The 12,362-nt window shown below is 48.2% G+C and overlaps 1 protein-coding gene across 5 annotated transcripts in view; it reads right to left on the bottom strand.

The window, feature by feature from the left end:
- LOC149307654 (zinc finger protein castor homolog 1-like) overlaps window positions 1–12,362 on the bottom strand; it is a 246,181-nt gene that overhangs the window by 16,721 nt on the left and 217,098 nt on the right. For all 5 annotated transcript variants that reach the window (XM_089534169.1, XM_089534168.1, XM_089534172.1 and 2 more), the window contains 6 exons: window positions 8,965–9,137; window positions 6,552–7,417; window positions 4,211–4,331; window positions 3,082–3,145; window positions 1,459–1,628; window positions 239–361 (listed from right to left, as the gene is read on the bottom strand). In XM_089534169.1, coding sequence (XP_089390295.1) covers window positions 239–361; window positions 1,459–1,628; window positions 3,082–3,145; window positions 4,211–4,331; window positions 6,552–7,417; window positions 8,965–9,137 — 1,517 coding nt within the window. The remainder of the gene's footprint in view (window positions 1–238; window positions 362–1,458; window positions 1,629–3,081; window positions 3,146–4,210; window positions 4,332–6,551; window positions 7,418–8,964; window positions 9,138–12,362) is intronic.

Genomic DNA, 12,362 nt, shown 5'->3' with positions numbered 1-12,362 from the left:
TTTGTCAAATGCCCCATCCATAAGAAAAGAATTTGTGTTTTAAGTACTGGGAAAGGCATAGATCAGTAAGACATACTGTATATACTCATGTATGAGTCTAGAGATTTTAGTTAAAAAATGGGTCCCAAAAACCAAAGTCATGGTCCATCTCCCTAACTGACCTCTTTGTTGTGCAAATGGCCAAAAGATCACCATGGGAGGGTTGACGGTGTGTTGGGTCCCTGGCGAATCCACTTACTTGGCGTGCTTGATGGCTCCATCCAAGGTGCTGAAGAGGGCTCCACATTCCTCCACTACGCAATGGAAATGCACTTTATGGAGGAAGTCACACTGGGCGTCACAGAAGTCCTTGGTACCAAACCTGCCAAAATGGAGACATAAGCTCAGACCTTAACAGCGAAGGATGAGGATGAAGAAGTACCGAACTGGACCATGGGTGCATCTAATTTGTTGTTTGCTCTGACCAGCAACAACTCTCCAAGGTTTCAGGCAGAAGTCTACAACAGCCGTGCATGAACCTCCAAAGCCTACGTCTTATGACTAAGCAATGGTTCCTCCCCAAATCCCATAAGCGGACGTCAGCGCTTCCTAAGGCAAGGGCAGCCTCCTTTGGTTCTGTTCTCCACCCCGAGAACAAGACATTGCCAGCAAGAAGAGCTGTTGCAGAGCTGCTGGTTACATTCGCTTATCTGGAATAGCTGTCAGTTGGCTTTGAACCCGGGAGACAAGGACGGGCGCTCACTTGTGCCAAAACATAATGGCCTGACTGATCAAACCGATACCGGATGACAAAAGGAGACATGCTAGACTGGAAGGGAACCAGGATCTCATTCCACAGGAGTGTCAATCTTTTAATTAACCGTTTGGCTTTGAATCGGTCCAATTTGAATACATTTACATACTGGAAAACAGTGAAGGTGTCCTCTTTTTTGGTGGAAGGAGAGGATCCTGGAGAAGGGGGACAATTTCTTCGACTTGTGCGATAAATTAATGCCACCATTTAGAAAGGAAAAAGCTATTCCTGGGTAATACTAATTTTTTCATTATATATGGAATCCATTTCCTGCTACTGTTTGAATAAAGGCTAGGCCAAAATTATATTGTGACTCTAAGATACAAGATCAAAATAGCTCCAAAATACTTTGATGGCCAAGGACCAAAGTACTTTGGTACATGCAAGCCACATGACAATTTGAAAAACAAAACAATTAATAATAATAATAATAATAATAATATATTATTATTATTATTATTATTATTATTATTATTATGACAAGTGGCGATCTGAGGGTGGGAGCCAGTGGGTCCTGCCAAGGAAGAGACCAGCTCCAGCAGAGCTCGCTTAACATCTTCATCCGTAACACCGGAGAAGGAGTAAACAGCCAGGTGAATGGCATTCGCCACTATATCAAACCAATCTCCTCTCCCCTTCTACAAAGGCTTCCTCTTGGGTCTCACCTGCGCAAGTACATCTTCCAGGGCTCAGAGAGTTTCTCTTGGACGAGAGCCTTCACGGTTTTGCCCAGGTACTGTGTCGCGTCTCCTCCTCCTCCGGCCCCTGCCTGGCTGCCATCTGCCTCTACCTTCAAGGTAAGAAGGTTGCCCAGGTTGGGATTGCTCTGAGACATCTGGGGAGAGAAAAGAGATGCTGTGGGTAAGAGGACAGAAACCACTGGGATTATCTGAGAGGTAAAAGGGAAGGGAAGGACTGGGCTTCAGCGACCGAGGCAAATGCAGTATGTGGATTTGGCCAAGGAAAGGCTGAGTTCAAATTCTGCATCAGTGGCATTACTTGGTGGTTGTTAAGCGAGGCCCTGACCACTACACTGGCAAAAATTAAGTTACTAAGTTCACCTGCAGTTTGTTCTAGTTTAAAGTGATGATACTGAGCCTACCTTCCTCCTACATTTGCGTACTACTCTCCCTTCTGCTCATGAGACCAAAGAGGAAAGTCTGGAAGCTTCTCTTTTTAGCTACCAATGGCTTCTCCTGTTGCCTAGGCCTGCTTTGAATGCTTTTCAATGAGCCAACGTCAGAAACCATGGTTTGAAGTTGAATTGTTTTCACCTAACCACAACTGCTTATCCCAGTTTGTCACTCCAGAAAATACGCCGCCATTCGCGACGAGTGAAAGCTAAATAAAAGAGACTTTTAAAAAGCAAAACCTACCCTTAAAACACCCGCATGTTCAGAAGAGGGAAGCAAAATGGAACAAAGTGCTAAAAGACACGACTGAATAGCTAGCTTTGGTGGGATGGATCTAGGGAGGCAGGGAGGGAAAAGGGAGAGGGAGAGCATCAGGCAAAGTTGTGTTGTCCTTTCTGGAGGGCTGGATCTCATGCGCAGAGCTTAGGGGAAGCAATGGTGATGCCTGGAAACGGCATCAAGCAACAGGGTCCCGCAGGCTGGCTTTGAGGATATCCAGACTGGGAATGCAGCTGACTTGGGGAGGCACAATTAATTTAGCCAAACTAGTCTTTAACATGTACAAGGCTCCATATGGATATGGATATGAAGGAGAGAGAGAGAGAGAGAGTTGGGTACATAACAATGCATCTAAGAGCAGCACTGAGAGCAGGATTATGGTACAAAAGCATGCAATTTAAGATTCTGGGTCAAAACTTTGGATGTTTTTCCTCTCTGCATTTATAATAATAATAATACTAATAACACTTCCACCCCTAGAAATCTGTTAAGATCTATAAGCAGAATTAATAACGGCAAGAGAAAGAGAAGTTGCCTGGTGCAGAAATGGGAAACAACAACAACAAGGAGGGCCCCCCTGTTTCTAAAGGGACAGGAGGAGGAGGAGGAGGAGGAGGAGGAGGAGGAGGAGGAGGGGAAGCGTGTGTCAGAGGCGATATATTTCTCCAGCCAGTTCATTAAATTAATTCGTAAGCAGTGGCTCTGAAATTATACCCGATGAAAAATGGTCTCAAAATTTAAATGGTACAAACTCATCTTATTAGAGAGAAAACATTAAAAAACAAACGCGGCCCCCCCTTCCCTCCCAACCTCGCCAGCGCGGCTTTAATTTCTCTTGGTGGGGGGAATGAAAGGCCCTTGATGGATGGCTCTTACCTTATTCATAAGCGAGGATAAAAGAGATGTATTTGCCGAGACTGTGTGGCCATTTGATTCATTACTGAAACACACAAACCAACAGGGTTTAGTTAAGATGTGCATTGGGGGACAGCAATTAATCCTCCTTCCATACCGCCCCCGCCTTCCCCGCATCCCACCTGCTGCATCCGAAGGACAGAGACAAAACCCACTCTCCCACCCACCAGGTCAAGCTTGCTAAGCAAGCCTGGAAAGTAAGGGCCTCAAGACCCGGTCCAGATCTAAGTGTATGCTCCTGCTTCTTGCATTCACAAGCCAAGCAAGCGTCTCTTTCTCTTCGTCCTCATAGTTCAATGCCTTCCTTGTTCCTAGCTTTGGCAGTACTCTGAAGGATTAATAAGGAATGGCAGATGCCTCAAACAAAGCTGGTGGAAGCTGAGGAACCCATTGCACAGATGGAACCCATCTTCCAGAAAATCTAAACCTCAAGACCATCTCTGCCCAACCATGACTCCAGACCACTTCTAAGAGAGCAGGAATGGGGATGAGATGAATGAGAGGACCATGCTGTGGCCACTACAAACGCAGCACATGGTGCTTGCTCCATGGATGCTTGGAGACCATGCTCAAGGGGTGATGATCTGGCCTTAAACATTATGGTTGGAATCAGAGGAAACAGAAGACAGCCTCCTTTCCACATCCAACACAGGAAGATTTAGGAAACTGCAATGAGGCATCTGAATTTGTCACCCTAGAAACAGTTTAGACAGCCAACCTGGTGTATGTGATGTGAGTGTTGGACTAGGACTCTAGGAGGACAAGGTTCAGATCCCCACTTGGCCATGGAAATTCATTGAGTGAAGTCACACTCTCTTGGCTTCAGTCTATGCCAACCCTCTTCTGAATAAACCTTGCCAAGAAAGGTTGCCTTAGGGTCACCATAAATTGAAGGCACACAACTATAAGAGCTGGTGTGTGTGTGTGTGTGAACTAGTGGGCCTCCAGTTATTGTTGGATTCCCAACATCCATCAGCCGTAGTCAAGACAGCCAGAGGTGAGGGATGGTAGAAGCTCTGATCCAAGAACATCTGGAGGGCCACATGTTGCCCAACATGCGACAGAGTCCCCTTCTCTCTCCCTTCCTTACCCATGCTCCTTCACACTCAGGTCCAGGCTGTGTTCCTGCAGGGACTCTGGGCCAGGATTCTCCGCTGCCTCCTGTTTAATTGGAGCTGGGTTAAACCGTCCAGGAGTTGGCTGCCCATTTCCTGTGTTGCAGAGAGAAGGAACAAGAGTGGGGTAAAAACCACCAAGTTTTAAGTAAGCGAACCAAGCAAAGGAAGTCAACCGACAAGAAAAAACCTCAACAATCACAAATAATGCACGAGAAAGTTGCACGGAGGGGGTGGCACGCGGCAAAAGTCAGGGAGCGGCCTGGCTTTGCTGGTCAGCGTTTATTGCCGGCTTGACGTGATCGGTTCCGACATCCAGCCCGGCGTGGAAATTCTTCAAGTGATAATTATTGCAAAATTATGTCAAAGTTGTCCAGGCTACGGGCCCTTTAAAGGAGAAGGGCGGAAGGAGCGAGGGGGAGATCCGATGCTCCACGCAACCTGTCATAACTAATTTGCGGGGCTGCCTCTTAAGCGTTTATTAAAGACTCTGTTAATGCTGAGGCGATGTGGCAGCTTTAGACTGCTAGTCAAGCCCCCTTTCCCATTCCCCAATCTCGATGTTGCCTTGGCGACCGCGCCGGCCTTCGCACTGAGCATGCCCAAAAGGAACATCTGCTGGGTCAGGTCGATCGAAACTGACAGCCAATCAGATTGGTTCAAACCGCGCGACCTCTCCCCCTCCGCATCGCGCCGTCCAAAAACCGAGGGTGCCCATGGTCGGCGCTTGGTGTTTCGGCACCTCCTCCCGCCAACGCGTTTTCGTGGAGCAAATTTCATTTACGGGGGGAATAGGAAATGTCACGGGTTCCAAAAAAGAAGGGAGGAAATACGTCCACAAAGTTAAGAAAAGAAAAAAAGAACTGAAACACACACAGACAGAGAAAAGGAGGAAAAGATGGCAAGAGGCAAAAGTTGCTGACAGGAAGATGTCCGCCGAGCTTTCATCCACAATCCCCAAGTGACTAAAATATTAATTTACCCGGAGGCACTACAGCTGACGGTGAACCGCTTCAGACAGAAAGTGGCGTTTTATTAAAAAATAAAAGAAAAACAGTCCCCTCCATGACCTCCTCTCTCTCTTTCTCTCTTTTCGGAAAGACCTCCCTTGCCCGCAGGAGGGGAAGAAAGGAAGGCAAAATATGATGAAGAAAAGGGTTTATCCAAACTTTCTGTGGAGTTGCCCTGCCTCCTCTTCTCCGTCATTCTTTGTTTAGCTGGATTTTGAAGGACGGCAAACCAAAAATCTTTCCAAGTCAACCCTGATTGTTATTTTGACACTTCCAAACTGCAGTCCACTTGCAAGTTGTATACAAATGTTAAGCAAGCCAATGTGGTGCAGTGGTTTGAGCGCTGGATCACAACTCCAGGAGAGCAAGGTTTGAATCCCTGCTCAACCTGTTTGGACAAGGAGCACTTATCCTCAGCACTTAGCCATGGGAGCCTTGCCCTCCCCAAACAAGCCTTGCCAAGAAAACCCTGTGATACCATTGCCCTAGGGTTGCCCTAAGTCAGAAATGACTTGAAGGTACAGTACAACAAACAACTCCGTAAAAGACTACATCACCTCTTAAGCTGGAACCTAAGGGAGTGGGTCCCAAGAGGTCCCAAAACTGATATCGTTTCCTGGCACTGCCAAATCAGATTGGCTTCGTAATCTCCGAGATTAGCTGAAAACGGCAGTTTGGATCAGTTTTCCACCATTCTCCTCTAAAAACAGGCTGGTGCGGCTTTAAGATTTCTGCCTATCTTTCTGCTCACTTGAAAATAAAACAGTGGGACTCTGCAGCTGGGCTGGGAGCAAAGACAGTAGTCGGCTGGGAAAGATGCTGTGTGTTTCAAAGTGAAACCTGCTTTCTATCTGGGCTGCTGATCTGAAAGGCAGGTAAAAGAACAAGGAGTTCTCTTCCTCTGTTTCCTTGAACCAAAATTCAGAACAGGTTTTTGTCGTCTCCCTCCCCACAACCAGGAACCGCAAACAACCTTGGGCTGGATCCCGGTTCAGGTGTGTACAACTGGGCAGGCAGAAAGGGACTCCTTGGCCTCCTTCACCCTGAAATCACTACTGAAAGGTTTGAGTGAGATTCAGTGGGAAGGGGGATATCCCCAAATTCGGCAGAGGCACCTTCTGCAAACCCAAAAGTACTTGGGAAAACAAATCCTCAGTTCGTCCAATATGGTACTCCAATACAGTGGACTACAATGCTTCCCTTTCTTCCCCACCCATGGGATTTTCAAATCTCAGCCAAAGGTTGCCTACCTCCTCTGCCTGGATCTTGGTTGAACTTGGAAGAGAGTTGGAACTATGCGTCTTACCTGCCTCCACAGCCACCGAGGGCTTCAGCGCTGCTGCCGCCAACCTGGCCATCATGGGTGAAATCAAGCCTTTGCTGGCGGAGATCCTTTCCATTATGGAGGCCGCTGGAGTCGGCGAAGAGGTGGCCCCTGCCTCGCCAGAACCTGAGATGGCCTGGGAAGGGGAATTGGCAGAGGAAACTGGGTTGGTACTAGAAGAGCCGGCGGCTATCAAGCCAGTGGAGGTGGTGGGTAGTGGAGTGGAGACCCGGCCAGGGAGGATGGGAAAGTAGGAACCCGCCGTTCCAGGGAGGGCCGCGTTGGAAAGGGCTAGGGCCAAGGGGATATTGCTCGGAAGGGCTTGGGAGAGCAGGCCGGGGATCTTTGAAGCCGAGGACATGCTGTTGATGGGTTTGTTGGAGGTCTGTGCGGTGGCGAGTTCGGCCGCAGAAGAGGGTGTGCCGGGGACGATCAAGGAGACGGAAGACTGCTGACTAGTAGGGGAGGCACTCAGGCTGGAGTTCTTTGAGCTCATAGCGGAGAAGTCAATGAGGTCGTCGTTGCTGGATTCCTCCTGGTCATTATCCTTGGCTCCCAGGAGGGAGGCGGGCAGCCCCAGGACGCCAGAGCTGCGGATGTGCCGGCGTTCGTGCTTGCGCTTGTGGGAGGTCATCTGGCTGGTGGAGGTGAAGGTGAAGCCGCAGCCAGGCCGGATGCAATGGAAGTGGTTGGTGGCCTTGCTGTAGACGCAGCCCTCGTATTTGCACTCCTCGTACTTGTAGAACTTCTTGAAGCCGTCCTTGGCGTAGGCGTCGTCCTTGATGTGGTAGCTCTTGTGCTTCTCGATGTCGCACTTGTTCTTGAAAGTGAACGTGCAACCAGGCCGCCTGCAGGAGACAAAGTCATTGATCAGGTCTTGGACTTCCACTTGCCTCCCTGTAGGATGCTAGGAGCCAAACCCCAATGTATATAGCAACCCCACATATCCAAAAACCCCAACAGGCTGGGGACTGTTGACATCAGTCAGCCTTTACTTGGCTGACTTAGGAAGCCCATTGGTCTTTGTAGCTGAGTATTGCCCACATTATTCTTTCCCTCAGACTTCTTGAACAATAGCTTCCATCAGCTCCAGCTAGCATGGGAGTTGCAGGCAGCCCCACACACCTAGGAAGCTGGCTTTTCTACACTAACTGGCAGCAGCCCTCCAGTTTTCCAGACAGCTGTCTTTCCAGCCCTACCTGAAGATGCTACGAATTGTATGCAGTTGACCTTGTGAATGCAACACAGGGGCTCTACCCTTGAACTAAGGCTCAGATGAGGGAAGATTTCATTTTTCACGGCAATAATTAAATAGCTGTTTTATCTGAGAATCGTACTTTTATCTTACAAAAAGATTTTTCACTGCATTTTTAAAGTGCCGGAGGTGGATTTAATGCAAGGCTCTGCAACCACAATGGCTTTCCCCAGTGCCACCCTTGGGAGGTGAGAGGGCTAGGGATGACGGGGGGAGAGATTGGCCCATCGGGTGGCAAAGGGAGACAGTCTCCTGATGGTTAACTATTTTGGCCACATCCTTCCTGTGCCTGAAGACTTTCCCTCCCTCTTTCTGATTTGTAATGGGATTTTATGCTACACCAACACCACTGCCGTCGTTGTAATTGACAACAACAATTTTAGAAATTCCCTCTTTGACACTCCAAAACTAGAATGTTTGCATTCACAATGGTCAGGTCATATGCCCCTTTCTGTCCCTTGCAGACTAGAAAGCAAATGACAAATCCTGCATGTGTGAGTGAGTCATCGGCGTATTCAGACTGCCTGATGTCATTGCAAAAGTCTCGGAGAATAAAAACAAACACTGTATGGGATAACAGGACTCAGAACCCATTCACCAGCATAATTGTAGGCCAAAAAGTAATTTTTCCAAGCCCTCTTTCAGATGATACTGGGCACATCTGTAAAGCAGGCAAAAATTTGCTTAACTCTCACTGGCTTTCGACATTTCAGGGATCCTGCTTCATCCCACGATGGGACTTTGGCACACTCTTGTTTTCCTGGGCTGTCTGCCTACATTTCCCCCCCAAACGGTCAAATTTGACTTGATCCCATAAATTTCCTTTCCCTCTGCAATGAAGGAAAACAAAGTAGTGTTAAGAGTCTCCAGGTTGAGTTTGTGTTCACATTTATGGACATAATTTTAGCAAAGTGGAGCACTGTTGCCCTTCTGCTTTGCAGTCCTAGCCCTCACAGCTGCCAAAGAGGAGCTGTGGGTAGGCCTTCTTGTCCCTTTCCATGGCTACTGTTTGCCACATCTACCTGCAGTCCTATACTTTGTGTTCTTTCCTCTCCAGCGCATGCTCTGGGACGACCGGATGAAGGAATGAGGAAAGGACTGGCCAAGGAGCCGTCTTTTTAATGTTGGAAGGGAGCTCACCTGCAATGGAAGTGGGTGGTCTTCTGCCCATAAAACTGGCAATCCACAGTCCCACAGTCTTCGGTGGCCCGGAACCGCTGGAACCCGTCATTAATGAGCTGCGTGTTCTTCTTGTGGAAGTTTTCATGGGTCATGACATCGGAGGTGCTGGTATAGACTTTGTTGCAGCCCACCTGTGGATGAGATGTTGCAGGAGGTGGATAAGCAGAAGAAAGGATGGAGGAGAGGAAGGTAGGGAGAGTGAGATTTTTATAGCATGGCGGTAACATCATCTGTTGCTTCTGAATCTGCACATTCTAAATGGAGGTTAGGTGTGTCTCTGGGCGGAATCTACTAATGGTACGTATCCTTATAAGACAAGATGAGGAACCTCTGAATCGCCATCTCTTTCTGTCTGGGTCTCATCAACCTCATGTAAGGGATTCTGGGAGATATAGTCCAAAACATCTGGAGGACCCAAGGTTCCTCATGAGAGTGAATGAGACCACAACATAAGGAGGGGAACATTTGGATGACTTTTACACAGTCATCCTAATGGACCATTTAGTCCAGGACTGCCTGCTCTGACTAGGTCCCAAGTGGAGAAAATCTCTCGCACCCCCTGAGAGCTGAAATGTTTCTTAATCGGAGATTACAAGTCTTGATGCTGGGACCTTCTGGGTGCAAGGACAGTGATCCTCCATGGCTACACTCCTTGACCCCAAAACAATGTCTGGAATCAACATGGAAAGGAGCAGGGATGGACATAAAACTATAGAACATCCCACTTGAAGGAGAGAAAAAGGACAGGCTGTCAACTGTTGATAGGACTTGATCTGTTTTGGGTGAGTTCCTTTTTGGCCTACTGTAATTGCTGTGGCAATTAAAGTGGATTCATAGTGCTGTTACATGGATGGGCAAGAACCAGTCTGTAGGTGGCATGCAGCCTCTGGACCTCACTTTTGTGGCCCTTGAAGCCTACCCTCAGTCCCCCAAACCCCCACAACCTACATTTAAAAGGAAAAAAGGATGCAATTTGCAGGCAATTTCTCCCCCTCCAAACCACACAGAAAACCCCTGAAATGTGTGAGAACACATAAAATACACCGACTGCCACATGCACCCACACAGTGCCCAGTATCTCTGATCTCCTCTGCAGTCCCTCTCAAATCACCATTTTGAGAGGGACTACAGAGGAAAATGGAATCATTTGGGTGTGTGTGTGTGTGTGTGTGTGTGTGTGTTTTGCAGCCCACAAAGGAAGGATTGGGGGAATTGTCTCCTTGCCTATAGTTGCAGCATAAAAGGACCCCAGTGCAAAGTAGCAGCTGTGTGTAATAGGCAAGGTGGCAAAGGCTGTTGCTCCCAGAAGCTCCTTTGGCTGCATGGGGAGGACAGGTAGAGGCCACCTGAGCAAGCCGGCTAAAGAGACCCAATGCCCTCTTGCCACCCACCTGCTCTTTAACTTGGCCACTGGCTTTATTTCAAGCCTGCATGGAGGCTGCGTGAGGGAGAAGGAATGCCGCAGACCTACCTCCCTTTCCCCCCTCGCCTGCCCCGCTTTTCCCAGGCAAAGTGGGCCGATTTGCCATATTGAGTAAAATTCCACTGGAATCTGACAACGCTGTCATGCCCGCCGAGTGCCTTTCTCCCCTCCCTCCCCAGCGTCGGGTGCCAATGCCTGCACCGTCTCAGAAGTGAAGCAAACCAAAACATCGCCCCGCACCTCTGTTCCAGTTCAACTTGGGTTGATTCAAGGAGGCAATAGCAAAACATTTAACAAACGCCCAGAAAAGGGCGAAAGAGGAGGGAAGAGGGGGAGGAGGACCAAGCGCAGGGAAGAGAGGAGAGATCCAAACCTCTTTCCAAGAGAACAAGGGCCTCTTTCTAGCCTGACACCTTGAGAGAAGACAGACCCCAGAGCGGTGTTAAAAGGACAAATTAAACAAAAAACTCCTCGTGAATAATTCCCAACGGGGCTCTTTGTGTGAAAGCATGAAAAATGTCCAACGTTATAAACAACTAACTGAATTTTGTCCATGCCAATTATGGGCATAAGATGTGGGGGGGGCGGAGGGCCCTCACGAGGCCCATGGCACAAATAGTGCCGTTTCCGAGAGATTTGCTGTAATTGGGAATCTGTGACGTTTGGACACCTTTCTTCTTAACATGGGCATTGGCTCCAGACACACTTTGAAACATTTCTCTCCCTCTGAAAGGGACCTTTTGCACATCGACTTATGGGATGCTCAGTGGTGGATCCTGTTTTTGGGGTACAGATAGGGCAGGTTTTGGGTGAGTAGTGGGTGATCTTGTTGTACACTGAGAATACAACACATTATACACTCCAAATCTCAAACTTAAAAAAATCAGGGGACGGCTGGTGGGCTGGGACCTCCATAATCTCCCCAAGGAAGCCTGAAATGTTTCCTCCAAAGTCCACCCAGGCACCGAAAAACTACATTAGGTAGAAATGAGAATTGCAGCTTCCCTCTCCTTCCCTCTGGTTATAGTTTTGCCTGAAGAACAGCAGCTTTGCAAATCTTTGGCTGGCAGTGCCCAAAGAGAAGTATTTTAGCCCCACAAATGACTGGCTTTCGGAATTTCCCCTACTGCTATGGGCCACCCCACAACGGTCATAACCCTTCTGGCAGAGAGAGAGAGAGAAAGAGAGAAAGCGAGAGAAGAGGGGAAGGGAGTTGTTTTTCCTCCCTTCTTTCTTCTGACACTGGGCTGCTATTAATATTTGATTGGCTTAGCAGCCGGTTACAAAGGGACAAAACCGAAGCTAAAGGGCAGGCGTTCGAGTAGGAAGGTTGTATATCCAGAGAAAGCTGGCAGCAGTTCTGATGGCCTGTTAGGCTTGAGGAAGGGGCACCCTGGAGAGAGACCCCCAGAGCTTGACCCTTCCACAATTCCTACAAAGGCTCCACCAGATAAAATCACGGCGGGAGGAATCTAAAGAAGAAAGATGCCCTTCGCTCCAAACCCCGGATCACTTTTCTGCACCCAAGGAAAGTGGTAGGCCTGACATACAGAAAAGGGATAGTTCTTGTTGCCAGGAAAAGTGTGCCTCACAAACCTTTGAGCCACAGGTATGCAAGAATCAATAATATTCCTGACTACTGACTATGGGGAGCACAAACGTTTTCAAAAATAGTTTTTTGTGGGTTTTTTGGGCCATGTGGCCATGTTCTAGAAGAGTTTATTCCTGACGTTTCACCAGCATCTGTGGCTGGCATCTTTAGAGATTTTTCTGAAGTCTTTCCCAAGAGGGAAACTCAAGACTTGGCCAGAGTCGGATTCAGATTTCTCTGAAGATGCCAGCCACAGCTGCTGGCGAAACGTCAGGAATAAACTCTTCTAGAACATGGCCACATAGCCCAAAAAACCCACAAAAATCTATGGATGCCGGCCAT

This window comes from Sceloporus occidentalis, unplaced genomic scaffold (assembly GCF_023333645.1).
Source record: "Sceloporus occidentalis isolate IW3139 unplaced genomic scaffold, rSceOcc1.0.p SCAF_8, whole genome shotgun sequence".
Classification (NCBI taxonomy): domain Eukaryota; kingdom Metazoa; phylum Chordata; class Lepidosauria; order Squamata; family Phrynosomatidae; genus Sceloporus; species Sceloporus occidentalis.
This window is presented reverse-complemented; position numbering and strand designations above follow the sequence as displayed.